Below are 19,295 nucleotides of genomic sequence, written 5' to 3'. Positions count from 1 at the left end.
AAAAAAAATCACACACTGAGCCTTCAAAATTGTTAAAACATGTTATGACTAGTAGAAATCATTAATTAAATAAACACATTCCCTAACAAAGCTAAATTAAATGTATCTTTTATTTAAAAAAAGAAAGAACACCAATTACCGATAGGTGGTGCCTCATATCTCTGCACAGCCTTTCGCTGCCTCAGGTTATACCGTCTGTCATTGTCCTCCCCTGCTTCTTCTGCTTCATCCCCTTCATCATCTTCATCCTCTGCATCCTGCTCTTCTTCCTCACCGTGAGAATCTGAAAGTCCCACAATGCCGTTTTCAAACCTCAGATACCACCACATTTGAGCTGTTAAAAAATTCATTCCAAGATCACTAAGCAATCCATTTTTCATCGTTCTGATCAATTTCAGTTAAAGCCGAGTTGGTTTATTAAGTTTTCATGATCTAGCTCTTGCTCCACTGATTCAGAAGCACAACATTAGTAGGAACCTGACCTTCCGTTCCTTCCTCCTCTTCATCTTCCTGCTCAGTTTTACTCATGGCTTTGTGGTGTGTGGGCATGCTGAAAGTGCTCCTGCGCATGGATTTCCTGCGCTTCACCCGGGAATACATGTCCATGTTTTCCTGGAAAAACAGGGGCATTAGAGTATCAGTTATATTCAAATGAGATGCCATACTTTTCTATCTTTAGGTTGGCCGTTACAGCAGGGCCACACTTACCTCCTCAGTGTCTCCTGTCCACATGCGGAGACGCTCCACCTCGCGGTTCTGCCTGATGCTGCTGATGTTGTCCATTTCCTGAAGGACAGCCTCGGCAGTGCTGCAAACACACAGAGAGAACACAACTCAATATGACAAACTAAAGGCACCTTTACAGACATGCATTAACCATTCTTTTCTTACAGAGGTAGAAGATTTACAGTGTCTAAAGTGCAGTTTTTATCTTTTTCGTAATTCTTGTTCTATAATGGTAAAAAAAAAGGAGCTGTCCTCTGAAAGACCAATGATCCGTCAATTTACCCCGTAGTAGAGCCATTGATTTCATGTTGTTGTAAGTCAGTCATTGTGCATTAAATTGTATATATTTGTAATAGCAAGACGACTGTTGTTGCTTAATCATGTGAACATTGTTTCCCACAGTCAGTTGTAAAGGCTCTGGACATGAATGGTGATGACACAGCAACAAATATCACACGCACAAAGCACGGTAAACAAGACGAGGTCTGTGTTTCAAGATGGGTCGGGTGGTTTGTCGATATGGCCGCAGACCCCTGACGCACTGAGCAGTCCGCCTGGTCGACAGTCGTGGTGGAAGTAGGGGTCCCCGTCCCTCCCTGCAGGGAGAGAGGGCACAGCGCTAAGTCCACAGCCCCGGGGAGAGGTAAAGTCAGGGGCTGACGTAGTGTCAGTAACACTTCAGCCAGAATCAAAAAGGTTCTGATTTGGGCATAGCCCTGTAGTAAAGTGCTGACTCTAACTTGGGGGTACTCCCAGTGAAATGATGTGAAAAGCAGTGTAGGACTTGAAGCCTCACTGTTGTGGTGTTCAATAATTGATGAATATTTAATTACAAAGTGTGCTTTCCATAAGTAAGCTTTATGAAGGATGCACACCTGGACAATAATCAAACAAAATATATTTATATTATTTTGGGATTTATCACTATAAGAATTCAATTCCATATATTCCAATATAGATAAAGTATGCTTATACCATTTAAGTCATGCTTACTTCCTGTTTCTCTTGTGTAAGGTGAAAGAGAGGTGTCAGTAGTGTGACTGCTAGCTACCTGTTGACCAGCTGGTCGAACAGCAGGCTCTGATTGAGGTGTTCGAACTGGCTCTTCTTCACTCGGCAGCTCCTCTTCAGCTCCACATGTCCATTCATGTGAGAGTGATCCCCCACTCCACGCTCCTCATTCCGGTGACTCATATGGGCTACAGTGTCAACAAAGAATATTCATTGTTATTTATTTGTATACCTCTGAAATCACGTGATCAATGTATGGCTTTTCAAAAAAGGAAGAAATTGAAAATAATTGCATTACCGTGGCCATTTTGCATGATGCGAGAGGACAACCTAGAAAACACAGAAACAAGTTCAAATACGCATGCACAAAATACTACATTTATTCAAACATAATATTTGTGAGCTCGTGTTTAAGTTTGCCTGTTTACCTCATTACAATAAATATCATGAGAAGAATGAGATCTGACTTTACAGCCAGTGACAGACAGCCGTCTAGAGTGAACCTTGCTTATAAAACTTGGTACAGACAACTTTGTCATCACAATACATTCATATTTATAGGGACGGGTGGCGCAGTGGTCTGTGCATCCGATCATCAGATCAAGGGGGAGCGCTGGAGAACTCCAGTTCGAAACCCGCTCCTGCCGCCACTGCGTCAGGCCGTTGTGTCCTTGGGCAAGACACTTCACCCGGATTTGCTCCTGTGGGTATTGTCCACAGTACATGTATAATACCAATGTATACTTGTAAAAGCGCCTCAATGAGGCGTGACGGTGTGGCGCAGTGTGCTGTGCAATGATCATCAAGATCAAGGGGTGAAACCCGCCGCTGCTGCGTCTGTAAAGCCGGTGGGTCCTTGGGCAAGACACTTCACCTGAACTTGCTCCTGTGGGTATTGTCCACAGTTTCTGACCATTGCATGTGTGTAATGTGTGTGTATATGTAAAGTCATTGAAAAAGGAATTATTATTATATTATTATATTATACCAATGAGTCACAAACTTATTGTGTGGCACAATATTATACATTCAGTGAAAAGGGAAACAAAGGCCAGGAAATCACCTGGTGTGGTAGGTGGGAATTTCCCAGCTGACCCTCTGGGCCTTGGTCTGTGGGGACGGAGAGGTGTCGCTGGAGCTGGGCTCAGAGGCCGTCTGCCGCCGCGTTCGCTTGGAAGGGGGAGCCAAGCGCGGGCTGCTGGGACTACTCACATCACTACTGGGCTCCTTCTGTTAGACAACCACAATTCAAACATGACAATCAGAACATGTAAACAACAGAAAAAGGTGACACCTCATACATTGACAACCTTTCACAACAATTAGCATTAAAACATAAATCCAATCAATCATCAAAAATCAGTATCAAACATATGGTATGTGTGCTATAGCGGGGGAAATGTAAATGTTACAGCAAAAGGGACAGGGCAGATAAAAGGGAGAAACTAAAATGAGTACACTAACATATAAAGAGGCAAGCACATGTTAGTGAAAAAAAGTACACAAATATGGTTGAAGATAAGTAGCAGCATGTAGCAAACACATATGTCTTGAAGTAGCAGTAAACAATAATAAATTGTAAGAAAGGATATATTGCAGAGTGTTACTTCACAAGTGTTGTTAAAGTCGTAAAGCCAGAATATTTAGCAAATAATAGGCAAGTTTAAACAAATCAAGGTAAAAATGTAATCCAGGAAAACATTAAAGCAGGAGCAACATATCAAAATACAGTGTTGTGCTGAGACTAAACACCTTAAACCCAAGTACTCCCTGAATCACAACAGAGCACCAACCAGACACATGTCCTTGATGCTTACGCCCTTCACAGTTTAACTTCCCCCTGATATGAGAGCATATCTCACTGTTGTCAGAGGCAACTGTCTGCAATGCCTGCCGAGGGGTTTGTCTCTCTGACAGACTGGATAGATAGCTAGATGCAGACAGAATTAAAGTGGCCATGGTCTCAAGATAGGAATGAGAGTTTAGTGTTCCAAAACAATCTGAATTGAGAAAGTGTAAAGGTATCACTTTCAAGTTTTACAGTCACTGAACGCTAAATCATGTGTCCTCAGTTAGCCTTTCTTGCGACACGCAGCCAGGACTGATTCCAAATCTGTAACCCTAACTTAACGAGAAACCTTTGCGAAGCACGTTAAAACTCAAGAATGGCAATAAATTATCAAAGTAGCATGCAACACATGTGTTAAATGCTATAATATTGCGGAAATACGGAGCCTCTCGCCTTGCGTAATCTCAATGTTTACATTTTAGAGACAAAGACTGTCAGACAGCTAGTAGGTCAGGCGATCAGAGCAATAACATAAACTATACATTAAGGGTGCACTTCGAACACGTAGACAAATAGAATTTGGTATAACGTTTAAACCGAAAATGTGAACATCCTGCTGTCTGTGGGGCATTGGGGCATTTACATCAGAAAGTTCACCAAGTCCAGACTTGCTAAATACGGGACTTGAGCAAGCCAACTGTTTGGAACCTGGGACTCCCTTCCCCCACTGTAAGCTAGTTGTCGGGCTAGCTATACCCTACAGACGCTAGCCAAACTAAAGGTTTGTCTTTTCACATTTGAATAAATAACTTAGCCAATACTTCCAGCATGGTGTAATGCTTATGCCCTCGTGTACAAATACAGTTGTCTTTTTGTAGAGGGCTAGTTTGTGGAGACAAAGCTGAAACAAGTCAGCCGGGTAAAATTGCCAAACACAAAGGGAACTCAACTTAGGGCTAGCCAGGAGTTAGCGTCGCTAGCTTGTACTTTGACAGCTGTGCAATGCGTTCAGTACAAATGACACGCTTATGAATAACTGCATGCAAGTCTTTTATTGTGTATCTTCGTGACTGAGTGGGTGTCAACTTTGAAATTGCTTTTACTTTGCTGTAAATAGCACATAATGTTGGGCACATTGAGGCCACAGCTACAGCTAGCTAGCCAACTAGCAGAGGCAGCTAGCTCACCCGGCAAAGAAAAGAGACCGGCTTACATGTTCCTCAGAGTTCATCTCGGTTCTCGACGACGACCTAGTCCTCGAGGATATGAAGAGATCGCTTCCCGGCCGTGAGCTTTTCCTTGTATTCACCATGTTTTTTCTTTTTGTCTGCCCTTACTGAATCTTCCTAACCGGCTCCAAACACTGCCTCAGTGAGCGCAGCATCGAGGCGCCATTTCTCTCTCTCCCTGTCTATCTCCCTCACTCCTACCTCCCTCTCTCTCTCTCTCTCTCTCTCTCAAGTGGATGTGGGTCTGACTGTTTGGCAGGTGCAATAACATTTGCTGACTGGACAAAACAAGCACAAAAACAGTAGCCTAATCATCATAAACATACTATAAATATCACAGAGACAGTTGTAATTAATAGAAACCTTGTTAGTTATTATGGGTTATAATGTCCAATACACAGTAGGGGTATTTACAGTGGACACTGAGGATACAGAATTCCATAAAATTAGGTAAAGTCCTTCATCTTTGTACTGCTGTAACACAAAATATCCCAAAAGGAAGTATAAACCGAAAAATAAAAGAATGAAAATAATACATTCAACCTTTGTAAAGTTGAGTACACAGTGTTCCCTTCAGAGATGAATATCAGTGTGCTTTGTCTTCAGGGTTTAGAGATTGCATTAAACATTTAAACCCTAAAAATAAAGTCTACTCATTCTCTATCATCTCTATTCCACAAAATGTGTAAAATATATAATATGACTATGATAGTCTATTCAGACACTTGAACCCCAGTCATTAACTTCAGAAGTTTGGAAATATAATGAAAAAGTCTTGCAATGACTTAAATAAAGTATTTGCAGGCTTTCCCAGAGACACACTTGTTATTACGACAATCAAACATTGTGTCATTATTTAGTACAACCTTAGTGCATGTGGTCTAAGTTAGGAAAATCATAAGCATCATGTTTCACTCTTGCAGTTAAAAAAAAAAAAACACAATATCTGTCAGAAAGAATTTACATTGTTGACCAACAAAGACTATCTGTTTTTCGTTTTGTTCAGTCTGCACTAGATTGGAACACTTGAAGCCTTTAATCTCACTCGGTTTCCTAAAACGAAAAAAGCACATTTAACAAATGTGTTTGCCAAGAACTTCCTGTTCTCCTCAGAACCCCTATGGGATCGTGTGACTCCAGTTTGGGGAGCACTGCTGAAACCCAAACCTGTGTGTGTGTGTGTGTGTGTGTGTGTGTGTGTGTGTGTGTGTGTGTGTGTGTGTGTGTGTGTGTGTGTGTGTGTGTGTGTGTGTGTGTGTGTGTGTGTGTGTGTGTGTGTGTGTGTGTGTGTGTGTGTGTGTGTGTGTGTGTGTGTGTGTGTGTGTGTGTGTGTGTGTGTGTGTGTGTGTGTGTGTGTGTGTGTGTGTGTGTGTGTGTGTGTGTGTGTGTGTGTGTGTGTGTGTGTGTGCGTGTGTGTGTGTGTGGCTTGTTCTATTTCTGGCTTGACTGAATATGCAACTGTTCCAGCCATCTGTTTCGTGATTTTTGTTCAAGCTGTGTTTTAAAAAAAGCACGATCAAAACTATTTTTATTTCTTTTCCATAAAACATTTGTTGTCTGTGTTCCCAAAAAATGGGCTACCCCCCACTGATAACTAGATTTAAACCTGTTGTAATTCTCGAATGTTCTGCAAATAGAACTAGACAACACCAATTGTAATGTTTTTGATCATGAAAATAGTTAATTGGTAATATTTTTAAGTGTTGATTTTTTGAGAAACAAACAAATTAATCCATCCTTGAGTAATACTCTTCAAGATAATGTGTGAATATAACACACAATAATGGTTAAAATGATTATTATATATCCCATTTAAAAACAAGATATCTTCTGCCAGGGAATCCTGGCCATGAAAAACAATCATATAAGCACTAATTAATTGCGGTTATAATAGCCAGTGGTAATTATGGGGCATGACAATGATTGTCCGCACTGTCCCCTCACTGGAACACTTCACCACCTGAACACATCTTTATGAAAAGTTATATATGGCTTGTTTTACATGAGGTTATCTTATACATCTAAAACTCAATCTGACACTGATCGAATGGGAACATTAAGTGATAATAGACAAAGTTAAAAAAAAATCAGATGGCAGTCCAATAAAAGTGCAGTGATGTACAACCAAAATGTGTATAATACTAGAATGATGATTTTGAATAAAGAATCTACATAGGATTGTTAACCTCTTAAGCCCCACAGAGGATGAGGACATTATACAGTCCAGATGTGCAAATGTGTTCTCACTGTACTACTGATGCACTATATATATTAAGAAGGTTATTGCAATGCTATTAGGGAATCACTGTAAAGAAAGAGGCTTATGATAATAACACACATAATAACTTAATTATTGGTAGGCTATTACATAACTCGTGATAGTGGTGTGTAAATGCAGTGTAAATTAAAATTGCCATTAGAAAAAACAGAGAAATATAGATCGATACAGAGATAGATACATAGACACATACATAGATAGATAGATAAATAGATAATCAATTTCTATTTCAATTGCAAGACTGCTGAGCTCAGCGGTACAGTTTCACTACGACAAGAGGAGACGACGTACGGCACTACTACGTCACTCACACACGTTGCTCGGCAGCAGAAGAGCCACTGAAGGAAAATGTATGGCTGGCTGCAGATGTGTAGCCCGGGATTAACCGACAAAACACAGACTGGTAATCATTATTTGACATTACCAATAATACGCGCATGCAGATGAGCATCTACAGTGTGTATGTGTGTGTGTGTATATATAAACCATGTTGTTACGATACACAGCAGGTCCTGCGTCGTTGGCTATGTGCGCAGCCATGTCTTCATACGCCCACTTACGTAATTAACGAAAACGCTACATGCTGCCTGGCTGTTTATCGATATGTTATAACATAGAGCTCTATACAATTGACTTGTGAATGCCTGTGAATACATTTTATAATAAACCATTGAGCTGATAAAGGTTTCCTCGAGATGTATTACATATGCTTTTAAAGCTGTGATAGCTAGGCCATATTGTGACGTTTGTCCTGTCCACTTGTTTTATTATAGATGGAAAACACACAGAGGCCTGAAAGAGATGGACACTGTGGGGGATGAGAAAGATGAAAATTGGTAGGTCACAACAAATTGCTAATTATTTTTCCTTAAAATCCCTTATATTCAAATCTTACTTTACCTCTATGTACTTTACTTACTGTTTTACCAACTGTTTACATTTATCTATATATGGATTAGGCATATTTCACATTTACTGCAGTCCTGTTGCCTTTACATTTATTTGTTACATTTTGTACAAATTACTTAATTTTAAATGTTTTACACATCTTATTCTTATCTTATTTACGTTTATGTTTGCACCCTATATTTTAACACTATTTTACGTTTATTTTACGTGTGGCATTTTCCTTCTTCCACTTAAATATTACAAAAAAAACTTAGTTGATGAGCATAGTTGGAGCAAGCCTTACATCCAATATGTTCATTGTCAACAACTGCTTCACTGTATTTTTAGTCATATCATAATACAAAATGTAAAACTTTAATTTAATGTCAGGGTTGCTATAATACTTTAAAAACCTGCACCCTTAACTAAATGTGGGGGTGAGAAGTCACTAATGCAATGTTTCTGTACAATAAAGCCTGTCACTGCAGGGTGAATTCAATAAGACTGATAAAATGACCAAATCATACACTTGTCTATTTCTTGATGGGTTTCCAGTGAAGAAAATGAAGAGGGGGCTCCAATGAGGCGTACCTTCTCCGTAGAAGACCTCCTTGATGAGGTGGAGAAGATCTGTTACGATGCCTCAGGGACGTCAAAGGTCAGCTTCAAATGTGTACCTAAATCTCCGGGGTTGTCTCTCTGCACATGAGCCTTCTGCAGCTAGCACAGGAACATCTCATTATGTCCTTATAGACATATTTTGGGAGTGTTGATGTTTTTATCTAATATAACAGTGTTAGGTTTTTTAGGACTCATTTTGTGGGCCTCATTCCAGGTGGAAATGGTGGTGAGGCTATGGAAGGATGGCTTCACTGTTAATGATGAGGAGTTTCGCAGCTACTCCATACCAAAGAATCAAGACTTCCTGGATTCCATCAAAAGGGGGTGAGTGAATGAATTTAACAGGCCTTACAGGTGTATTGAGTATGATTTTATAACCTTTATACCACACAAAAACATAGATTCTTAAGCTGTTATAGGGCTGCTGGTGAATACTGGTGACTTAACAACTACCTGAGTAAGTGCAAAGAGGTCTGGCTTTATAAAGTTTACCTACTGGCCTTTACTCTGTGACACTTCACCCCAAATTGCTCCTGTAGGGATCGCCCACAGTATTGAGTGTATGACTGAGTGTATATCCCTTTGGATAAAAGCATCTAACAAGTTACATGTAATGTAATGTAAAGCAATCAACAGATGACTCCATTATGAAAAACATATGATGTGTACAAGTAGTTTTGTACAAAATAGTACACAACAGTAAATGCTGCTTTTACAATCATACATACATACATGAGTAATAATTATCTTATATATAATAGTATATAAGAGGGGACATTTTTCTGAAACGAGTAGCCGACATATATACACACATAATATATACAACAGAGTATTTTCACAGTGTATTAATAGTACTTATACTTTTGCAAATTATTTGAATATTTCTCAGAAAGATGGACAGTGCCACCGGCGATGGTCCGATATTGCAATACATATTATTCTCCAGTCGTTCAAAATCAAATAACGAAGCAGTGTGTTGTGGATATTTTAAACTCGTCAATACTGTAAAGATGTACAACGAGAGTAATCAATAATAAACTGGTGAAAGCAAATAGCGAAGCCGATATACAAGATAGGGCGGGCAGACAGTTTTATGTGTAGCTGTTGAAAGTATAACGGTTATCAACATATGGAAGTTCAAACTTAGTGTGAAGAGGAGTATCAGCATAGTCTGCCAACTCAGCCCTGTGGCCTTAGAAGTGCTTGAGATTAATGACCCTCTTTAGAGTATGCACAGAAAACAGCACATATGAAGAAATGGTACAGTAGTGTTAGACAATGCTTTTAGAAGCATTTCGTTTTACCATATAAGGTAACATAAGACATTTCCACTACAAGTGCTATTATTATTATGATGTCAAAAAGTGTTATTGCGGTATTGTGCTTTATTACTGGATGTTTCTGTTGGCTCAGGGTTGTATTGAGAAATCACATTTCACATCACATATTTCTGTTCATGACAAACCACTGAAATAGGTATCAGTGACTTATTAAGGCAATGTCTAAGGTGAAAAAAACAATGCACAATAGATGTGACTGAGTGCATCCAGGTGTTCATGCGTCCGGCACACACACATCCTCACAAACACTTGACCTCCATGCCAATTTTGAAAAGCAATAAAGTTGCTGGTCACAGCTAATAAAAAACTGACTCCATTACACTATATCAAATTAAGTAGAATTTTGGCTCGCTATCTCTCACTTTCTTTCTCGTTTTCTTATTTATTGAAGACTGGTATTACGTTGTTTAAATTCCTGTCCTCAACTATTAATATGATAATTGGGGTTCCCACAGTGAATAAACCTAGGTAGGAGAATTGTTGCAAAACACATTTGGATAACGCATTTTTGTTCAGATTGACCCCAGACAAGAATCAGCGTGTTGCTATAACAAAAAAAGAGGAATTCAGATAATGTTTAGCTGGTGAATGACCAATTTTCTGATTTTATCTTTAAAATAATTAACAAATGCTGACAAATTCTATAAGGAAATGTTACCATGCTCTATGCATGCATTGTTTTCTATCGAGAGCTGTACCCTATATGTACCTATAAGTATTTCACTCCAATGTAACATAATACGTGTCCTTGGTTCGATTATGTTCGAACATAAGTCCCTAAAGGGAAATGAGCAGTTCCTACAGACTACAACCAGGCGACATAAGATATATCAAGCATAATGCTCCTTAGTGCTCATTTGTCATATTGATGTATCTGACTCCGGTCTTTTATCTTTCCCAGGGAGCTTCCGGCAGAGTGGGGGAGCAGAGCAGAGGAGGAGGAGCTGGAGATCAGTGTGGAGGACCTGACGGAGGAAAATTATGTCCCCAGGAAAAAGGCCTTTCATCCCTTCAGCGGCCGAGGATACCGACTCGGCAGGTAAGAGATCGATGTTGTGAAAATATTACAAAGGTTACATTCGGGAGTATTAACTATGTTGAAAATAGATAATTGTCTGTAACACTATATGAAGGTCATGTATATAAAGCATTCTGTGCACATTCGTAAGACATTATGCTCCATATATAAGCCTTCAAATGACTCTTTATTAAAGTCTGTAATCACACATGTTGTTATATAGCAAGGTTTATAAGTGGTAGACATAATGTGTTATAGGTTTAGCATTTATTACGAGTTACAACTCAATGCCGAAGGGATAACAGTTTGAAAAAAGGCATTGACTCCTCACTTTCACAGCACATTATAATGACTCTCGTCTGTTATGAACACATATAGAGAACAGCTGTTTATGTATTATAACGTATAATATATTCAACGTTTCTGAAATGGAATAATGTCTAATAAACCTCAATAACAGCATGACTTTGTGAGCATGTGATTTTCTGATACTTGCAGCCAGCAAAACACTGCTCGTAACTCATGAAATGTACCACCTCTAATAAGGTTATGTTAGTTGTGTTTGTTCCATTGTTTGTAACGATGATTCAGAATGACTGAAAATTAAAAGTCAAAAATTCATGACACTCCATTGAAGGGTGTATCATCAACCACAGATTAACCCATTCCATTTTGTGTGGATTTGAGTCTTGGTTTGCAACGTGAATTCTTTTTATCTTTTTGAAGATCTATGTTCTTTTGAAATGGTGTTATACTGTAGTTTCATACACCTTTTATTAAGCAAGGAGCCACTAGAACCTGCAACCTACAGTGAGTTTACAACACCTCTGGGGCGTTGTTTGACTTAACACAGCACAGTCAATTCAGTAAAAGTATGCATTATAATGTCTTGAGAATGCCTAAAATGCCTTATAGACACGACCTTTATGTAAAGGTTTACCAAATTTGGAATAATAATATAACCAATAACCAATAATAAACCTGTTGAGTTTGTTTGTTTGTTTGTTTGTAGCCTTTATTTAACCAGGTGAAAGCCCCTTGAGATCAAAAGATCTCTTTTTCAAGGGTGACCTGCAGGACATTAGTTACACATGTAACATAAAAACAACAGAACAACAAAAGAGTTTAGAGTTGCCTTTAAATGAAAGTAGTGTTAGTTTTAAGTCCCAATATATTATATTACTTTATACCACTAGGTGTCCCTCTAAATCCAGGTATCAAAACACCCACAGGCAAATCATAGCAAATCATAGCACCTGATGAAGTCAGAGGCTCAACATTTCTCTGTATGAATACTAAATTGTCCAGAGAGTCCAACAATGATTTCACCTGAGATGTTGACCATTTCCACCTGGGAGTAGACTGTTATAAAAATACACAGTACATGCTGTATGCCCTTTTAACTGTTTTTTAATCTTTTTATTTGTATCCCTGTCCATCCCCAGTGTTGCACCCAGAGTAGTGGTCAGGTCACCATCTGTGCAAGAGGATGGAGAATCTCCTCCTATTCCCATGGTAACACTAGACCACGCCCTTCCTGTTACCTCGCTGCAGATCTGGTTGGCTGACGGCAGGAGATTGGTGCAGAGGTTTAACCTATCGCACCGGTGCGTATCACAAGGTCCAAAAAACACACAACTCGGCTTGACATCATATATATACATCAAATAATATCTGCATATCAAAGACAGACTTCAGTATTCAGCGAAGTCAATATATATCGACACTCTCTACCCCTGCTATGCTGAAAGTAAATCCCATATAATCTTAAACATCGCAGGAAAAAAAGTAGTTCAATGGATGACATAAGACTTTTGTTTATACATCTCTGTGAGGTGGTGAGAGGGTTTGTTTGAAGATTACGTAATGCTTTTTCTAGGCTGCTTGAGTTGAAGGCATGTTGCATGTTATATCCCCCTGCCACAGTGCATGGGGCTGCAGAAAGCATAATCTGAGATGTAGAACGGAGTGGATCTATAAAATCCCCAGAGAGGGATTGCGTAACTGGGATGCAGCATTTATATAACAGGGTTAGTAGCATAGGGAGGGCTGAACCCCTCCACCCTTCAGCTGGCCTCAGTGTTAGAGGACTGGACCGCCTTAAGATCGCCTGTGTATGCTGGGCCGTGATTAATAATGGATGATGTTACTAGTATAGTGCTTCAGAAAGACATCAAGTGTCACAAGAGAGAGTATAGTATTTGGGGGGTAATGCTTTGCTGTTGAGGAGATGTATAGTTCTGCCTATCTTTATTGTTAAAGGGATAATGTACAGAGAGCAGGTCATTATTACAAAATAAACCCTGACTGGGTGAACAGGTCTAAAATAACCCTGAAGGGGTTCAATTTGCAACCCGCTTCCAGTACTTTATCCCCATTATTACAAGTATATATAATGTAATGTAAATATTTGCCACAAAACGTGACAAAAAAAATCAACACCTGTGAAGCTGACAATTGAGCAGCCCAGACCAAGCAAGGAGGCAGAGGCAGAACGTCCAAAAATATAACCCGGTGTGGGCATTTAGTAAAAACATGGGCACAAAGTTCACCGCCTCAATCTGCGGTTCTCCTTTTACCCATCCTGCAGCCACAAGGATCTTACACACACACCCAGCCCTCTCAACAGACAGGGCAACTGAGCCTAAATACCCACACTCCAATCATCACAACAAGACACAGGTGAGGGGGGAGGAGACAACACAGGACACCAGGTGCACACAATCATCAGCCACTGACAACCTACACTGTGCAATCACGCCAACAAAGTGCCATATCACCCGGCCTGAAGCCGTCAGTCCATAGTGACGAAGCCACCTTCGCCACAACACCCATTTTATGTTTTAAAAGTGATTTTATTGCTTCCGTTAAGAAAAATAATCATTCCACGGTATGAATTGCGTTGCTATAGTAACATTGTGCCCATAGCAACTTAAGTTTGTAGTCTTGTTAAGATTTGCCTGCTTAAGTCTTGGTTATACTATCAAACGGACAAGTATATGGGCTGCTGCCATGAATGTACAGTAGTCCGGTTTATGCTGTCCTCTTGGACTACGTGTTCCATCGCATTATATTACGATGCCACCACTTTCCACATCTGCAAAGAGCCTTTGCGTACACCCTGGGATGACAGAATGTATGTCACAAAGACCCTAGCGGACCATAGCGTACTCTCAGATGCGAAACGTCAAACATTGTCTTTTGCAATGGCTGTTATTCATGCTAAACTGAAAATTTCCATTCTAGTAAGTTTAATCGTTTAATGTTTAACCTATTCATGAAATTACCACAGCTTCTGATTGAGGGTGTTCTGCCCTGTAACTTGTCAGTTGATATTTTTCTTTACAATCAACCATTCTTTAAACACTGCAATAAGTCCTATTCAGTTTTACCTCATGTTCATTTATTTGTGGGCGTTGGTGGCGAAGTCGATAGGGACTTGGCTTGGCAACTGGAAGGTCACCAGTTCAAGTCCCGGCAAGACCAAGTGCTACCGAGCTGTCCCTGAGCAAGGCACCGTTCCCCACACTGCTCCCTGGGCGCCGTTCAAAATGGCGGCACACTGCTCCTAACACAGGATGGGTCAAATGCAGAGAAACAATTTTCCCACGAGGGATTAATAAAAGTCCATCTTTTTTTTATCTCTTTAGTTGATTTCTCTGTCAGCTCTTTATGGACTTTAAACTTGTTTTTAGCCATGATTGGGTCCTCCAGAATCTATGATCAGTTTTTCCATAGCAATAGTCTGTTATTCGTAGCAACGTTCTGCTACAGAAATCACAGACCAAAAAATGAACCAATCAGAATTGAGTTTATTTATCTTCACAGTGTAATTCTCTACATTCCATCTCGATCTAGCTCTAATTCTGTCTCTTATTCTTTTCTAGGATAACTGATGTTCATGATTTTGTGGCACGCTGCCAGAGGAGATGCCCACCTTTTGTCCTGACAACATCAGTTCCTATCCGTGAGCTCGGCGACAAAGAATTGAGTCTTGAAGAGGCCGATTTGTCCAACGCTGTCATCGTCCAGAGACCCCTAGACACACAGTCTCCGTTTGGACACTCCTGACTACAAAGACCCCTGTAACACCAAACCCCTATTCCTAAATCTCACCTACTCCGATTGCAGTCTCAAGGCCTCCTATAACTTATAATGTGTCTTTATTCTGCAGTGTGTGCTGCTTTTGATGATTTTACAGTATATTAATCTAATGTAGATATGTTCAGTTCTTCACCATCACAGGTGCTGAAGTGCTGCTGTCAAGACTTACTTTGTCTTCTCCCTCTGGAGGACAGTGTTTACCTGCCAACAGATATCCCAAAACTCCCAAACTCCAGAAAAGCAAAGTCTGGTGCCCGTGCAGATGGTCAACCATGTGTATCCATCTGTTGATCTTCCGCATGTACCCCTCCCTTCTTCCTTAAAACACAAACACACACACAATACCACCACCAGCACCGACAACCATCTCTTTAAAGTCTTCCCCAACTGCACTATTTGAAAATGTAGAGGCTGATATATCAATGTGTATCTCTGAGTTTACAATTATATCTATCGAACATATGATGTTTTGTTTGCACATTGTTAATATTAATAATATATTATAACAAAAAACGTATGATATGACAGGTTTTTATTTATGTTGTTTACAGTTGAGGTCCTTCAAATATTGTGCAATGTTTTTGTGAAAATGTGCCTTCTTTGGGGGCGGTTTATTTCTGAATGTATGATGTATTGTTTTATTTGACTGCATCCTTTCGAGACATATCAAGGAACAATAAAAATACTCCTTAAAGTACTAAATAATGGCATTTTTCTTTATGTAAACAAACAAAACAAAGTGGTCTGCTCAGATGTAGAGACTGCTGACAGAATTATTTCATAATTAAGGAAGCAATCAAGTGATTGCAGTTGTCACGTTGATTATGACACGGCACCAAGCAGCACCTTATTCTGTGTGGTAGTGCAACATCTGTGCTGTCATTACAGATGTAATGGAGATTGAGGCAGGGAGGGGCTACCGTCAGTTAAATCAGAACTAGAGGGATGATGACTTCAGTGTTGACACTAAAACACAGCATGGACAGCATGTGTCTAATAGTGGTCGTGTGTAATAGTGGGTTGTGGAAAAAAGTTGAACTATTAAAAAAGGTTAAAAAAAAAGAAGCACAAAATCTCATTCAGACAGGGTTAAGTAGAGTTCAATCCTTTTTTCCTCCTTGAATGAGGCATATTTGTAGTGTACTACTAGCATGTGTAAGCACATTCGCGTGCTTTTCACATGCTTTCTTCTCCGTCTCCAAGCTTTCTGCCTGGTCTCGGGAAGAAGTTGAGCACCATTATCCATCTTCAATATTTAAAGCAACGGGAGAGCGTTGTGTGTGCAGAACCAGAGAGAGTATGTATTTTCTCATGGCTGAGGAAGAAGAGATGACAGCCTCAGGAATGTCAAGGTCAGGGGGAAGAAAATGTTTTAAATATTATAATCTCCCCTGAAGAATTACCTTTCTATGAAGCCACATTTTAAGATGTTTCACCTGGATGTGCAACGCTTTGGGCATCACTCGGTTGGCAGTCAGAGGGGGTCTGGCTAAAGAGTAAAAGAGAGCACATTTCCTTTCTGTTACATATTTAATAAGGCTAAGCATGCAGGGAATTACTTTCCCTTTAACTCTCACATTTCCTTTCAGAATGACCCTTTTACTCGTACAGGAGCCAACCTTTTTCATTTTGCACATTCCTCTTCACGCATTATAGGAAACATACCCGTTCTAATGCAGGTCATATGCCTGACTTTTCTACTGCGGTGCCTTTTTCATTGTCAATAATGTGGTTTTGGTTGAAAGGCTTGCATGCTTGGAATTTATGCAGAGGTCTGGGTTCACCAGCTGAGGTCTCCATGACATGTTTGTTGTCATGCTCTGAGGGAGGCTTACTGTGGAGAGTAAGCATCTCGCACAAAAGGATTCACTTGTGAAAGTAGTGGGAAAATGAAAAGCACGCAATATATCATGAGGGAAGACTGAAAGAAGGGCCTATAAAAGTAGAACTGTATTATATTTTCCGACCACATAAAGTCATATAAAACGTTTTTTCAGAGTGCAGGCTGGATAGATAGAAATAGTTTCATGTATATGTTTTCAGAACTATGGCTCTCTAAATTAAACAAAATATTAAATTATAATGGTGTACTCGCTAATCCCTGCTAAATATGCAGTCTAAATGTGACATTGTTCTTCTACTTAACCACAAATTGATCCACTAATTGAATTTGTTCCTAAGTTATTGGTAGTAACACCAGCAGGAGACCATTAATGAGCGATTTTAGACACTGTAACAGTACAATTATGAAAATTTTCTAAAAGAAAAATTCACCAAATTCATTTCTTATTTGTTCTGTCGAGGACATTTTGTTAATATGCATCTCCTTTTACTCTTTTGAGGTAATCTATCAATCTCTGATACTGTGCAGAGGACATGGCCTTTCGAGTGATATGTCATTGGTTAAAATTGCATGCTGTGAAGTTCCTCTTTCTTTTCATCCAAAATGGCTGGCATACCAAAAACAACATTTTATAGAAGCAGGAGTCAAATATTGTTGAATAATTGTAATTTTTACCATGAAAATCCTATATGTTTTTTGTTTATTAACATGTGAGGAACTATATAATTAGTTCTGAAAGCAATTAAATAATTCAAATTTTGAAATAACAGCTCTTTTATAAATGTCCATTCATTCTAGTGGACGTCAGGACCATCTTCATGGACTTTATGACTCAATATTGTTGCAGGAGACGGAACTGAAGCAGACATTTTCTGTAGCAGATAGTTAAGGGAGATTCAGACTTTGAGCTCTCAGATGATGAGAGAGATGAGGATTTCACACCTGGGATAGAAGAGCGTCAAGAAGAAGGGGGGAAAGATGCAGGATGCTCCATGAGCGCACAGATACAGACAGAGACAGATAGGGACGAGCTGGAAAGACATAGCCCCCTGTAGGCCAAGAGTAGCACGTATGTCTTATTGTTGTTTTTATTGTAAGTGGAGCCATGAAAAATGAGAATTGGCTCAGGAATGCCAAGTTTGTTTCTATGAGCAGGTCAAATGGAGACCACATCCATAAAACTAGTCAAGATGACCCTACAGCCCGTGCCGACTGGAGTCAATTACTTTTACCAGTACATTGACTACAAAGTCTTTGAAGATCTGGAAAGATTCACCAAAAATCAAACTAGTTTTTTAGTGACCAAATAAACAGCAATGTTCAGATCAATTACTTATTTAAGTTTTAAATAAAGGTGAATGTATTCTTGTATTAATCACTCTATAACCATAATACTTTACATAGTCTATCTGTTCATGTCTTCTCACACTGAAACGGTCCTGGCGTCCTCTACAGTGGACATATAGGCCTACTGTAACATTTAAAAATTAAATTAAATTAAAAAAGTCTAAATTGCAAGATGTTTTTTTTTTAACCCTTAATAGGTAGGACATAAAAAATAAAGAAGATTAGAAAACATTTTTTTTCCTCGGTTCCCAGGAGGTAGTGAAGTTATTGAATATTTTACACATGGGGGAAAAAAAATAATTATGTAAAACAAGCATATATTTCTCTTAAAACAAGTTTTGTATGCTAACCAGTGGGAGACCATTATTGTGTGAAGTGATTTTGGTATCACTTTACTTTCTGAGAGACGTTTTTTTAATATTTGTGTTGCATTTTGTAGACGGTGCCTGCGTATGCTTCTCTCCTCAGGCTGCAGATGTCCTGCCAACTAGCTTGTTTTTATGAACATTAGCACAAGTAGCTTGTTGTCTACTTTACTACGGTTGTTAATGGTCGTAGTTTTATGTATAAAAAACGTTTTGTGTATGAGTTATTGTTTAATCCCTAAAGGTCGAATCCTTCAATACATTTCTAACTTTTCCTACTAGTAAATTATGCTAATCCTGATGCACTGTGGGAAATATGCAGCTAGACGCTTTGGCGCGTTTTTATTTTCACACACACACCTTTCCGGTTTCTTGTTAAAGGGATTATGCATACACAGGTAATTGTGCGTGACAGAAATTCTATTTAACTGCATTTTAGACATTCCAAGTGCACCACACCACTTCACTGGAAAATATCTGACATGCTCGACCGAATTATGAACAGATACAATGACACTGCAATAACAGAATCATGAGACAGGTGAGTGTTACCACCCTTAGACCTTTCATACAGATGTTATATTTGACTACTGGATAATACCATAGGGAATATAGTACAAAAGATTAAAAAACGAGATGTGGTCCCTCTGTCGCTACTATAAGCCGTTATGAAATATTATACAACAGTATTTTCGTTGCGTGGCCTCATTGCAATGTTTCCCCATCCACAACACAC

General features: G+C 39.3%; 2 protein-coding genes across 4 annotated transcripts in view; one reads left to right on the top strand and one right to left on the bottom strand.

Moving 5' to 3' along the window:
* Positions 1–4,950, bottom strand: part of atad2b (ATPase family AAA domain containing 2B) — a 105,831-nt gene extending 100,881 nt beyond the window's left edge. For 2 of the 3 annotated variants that reach the window (XM_034075909.2, XM_034075911.2), the window contains exons 1-8: positions 4,740–4,950; positions 2,801–2,967; positions 2,036–2,067; positions 1,778–1,925; positions 1,188–1,322; positions 709–808; positions 483–612; positions 140–283 (exon numbers count right to left, since the gene is read on the bottom strand). In XM_034075909.2, the coding sequence (XP_033931800.1) occupies positions 140–283; positions 483–612; positions 709–808; positions 1,188–1,322; positions 1,778–1,925; positions 2,036–2,067; positions 2,801–2,967; positions 4,740–4,838 (955 nt within the window). In that variant the 5' untranslated portion in view covers positions 4,839–4,950. The remainder of the gene's footprint in view (positions 1–139; positions 284–482; positions 613–708; positions 809–1,187; positions 1,323–1,777; positions 1,926–2,035; positions 2,068–2,800; positions 2,968–4,739) is intronic. The other variant, XM_034075912.2, reaches the window with a different exon arrangement.
* Positions 4,951–7,323: 2,373 nt separating this feature from the next.
* ubxn2a (UBX domain protein 2A) lies at positions 7,324–15,709 on the top strand. Its single transcript, XM_034075913.2, has 7 exons — positions 7,324–7,436; positions 7,807–7,869; positions 8,477–8,579; positions 8,757–8,866; positions 10,784–10,921; positions 12,346–12,507; positions 14,788–15,709. The coding sequence occupies exons 2-7, from the start codon at positions 7,835–7,837 to the stop codon at positions 14,969–14,971; spliced, it is 732 nt and encodes a 243-aa protein (XP_033931804.1). The 5' UTR covers positions 7,324–7,436; positions 7,807–7,834; the 3' UTR covers positions 14,972–15,709.
* The last annotated feature ends 3,586 nt before the right edge of the window (positions 15,710–19,295 follow it).

This window comes from Pseudochaenichthys georgianus, chromosome 24, assembly GCF_902827115.2.
Source record: "Pseudochaenichthys georgianus chromosome 24, fPseGeo1.2, whole genome shotgun sequence".
NCBI classification, from domain to species: Eukaryota; Metazoa; Chordata; class Actinopteri; order Perciformes; family Channichthyidae; genus Pseudochaenichthys; species Pseudochaenichthys georgianus.
The sequence above is the reverse complement of the archived record's forward strand: the minus strand, read 5'-3'. Positions and strand labels throughout refer to the sequence as shown.

Coding starts and splice junctions, on each gene's coding strand:
- ubxn2a (XM_034075913.2), top strand. CDS start 7,835: ATGGACACTGTGGGGGATGAGAAAGATGAAAATTG. Junction 7,870..8,476: donor GATGAGAAAGATGAAAATTG/GTAGGTCACAAC, acceptor ATGGGTTTCCAG/TGAAGAAAATGAAGAGGGGG. Junction 10,922..12,345: donor CGAGGATACCGACTCGGCAG/GTAAGAGATCGA, acceptor GTCCATCCCCAG/TGTTGCACCCAGAGTAGTGG.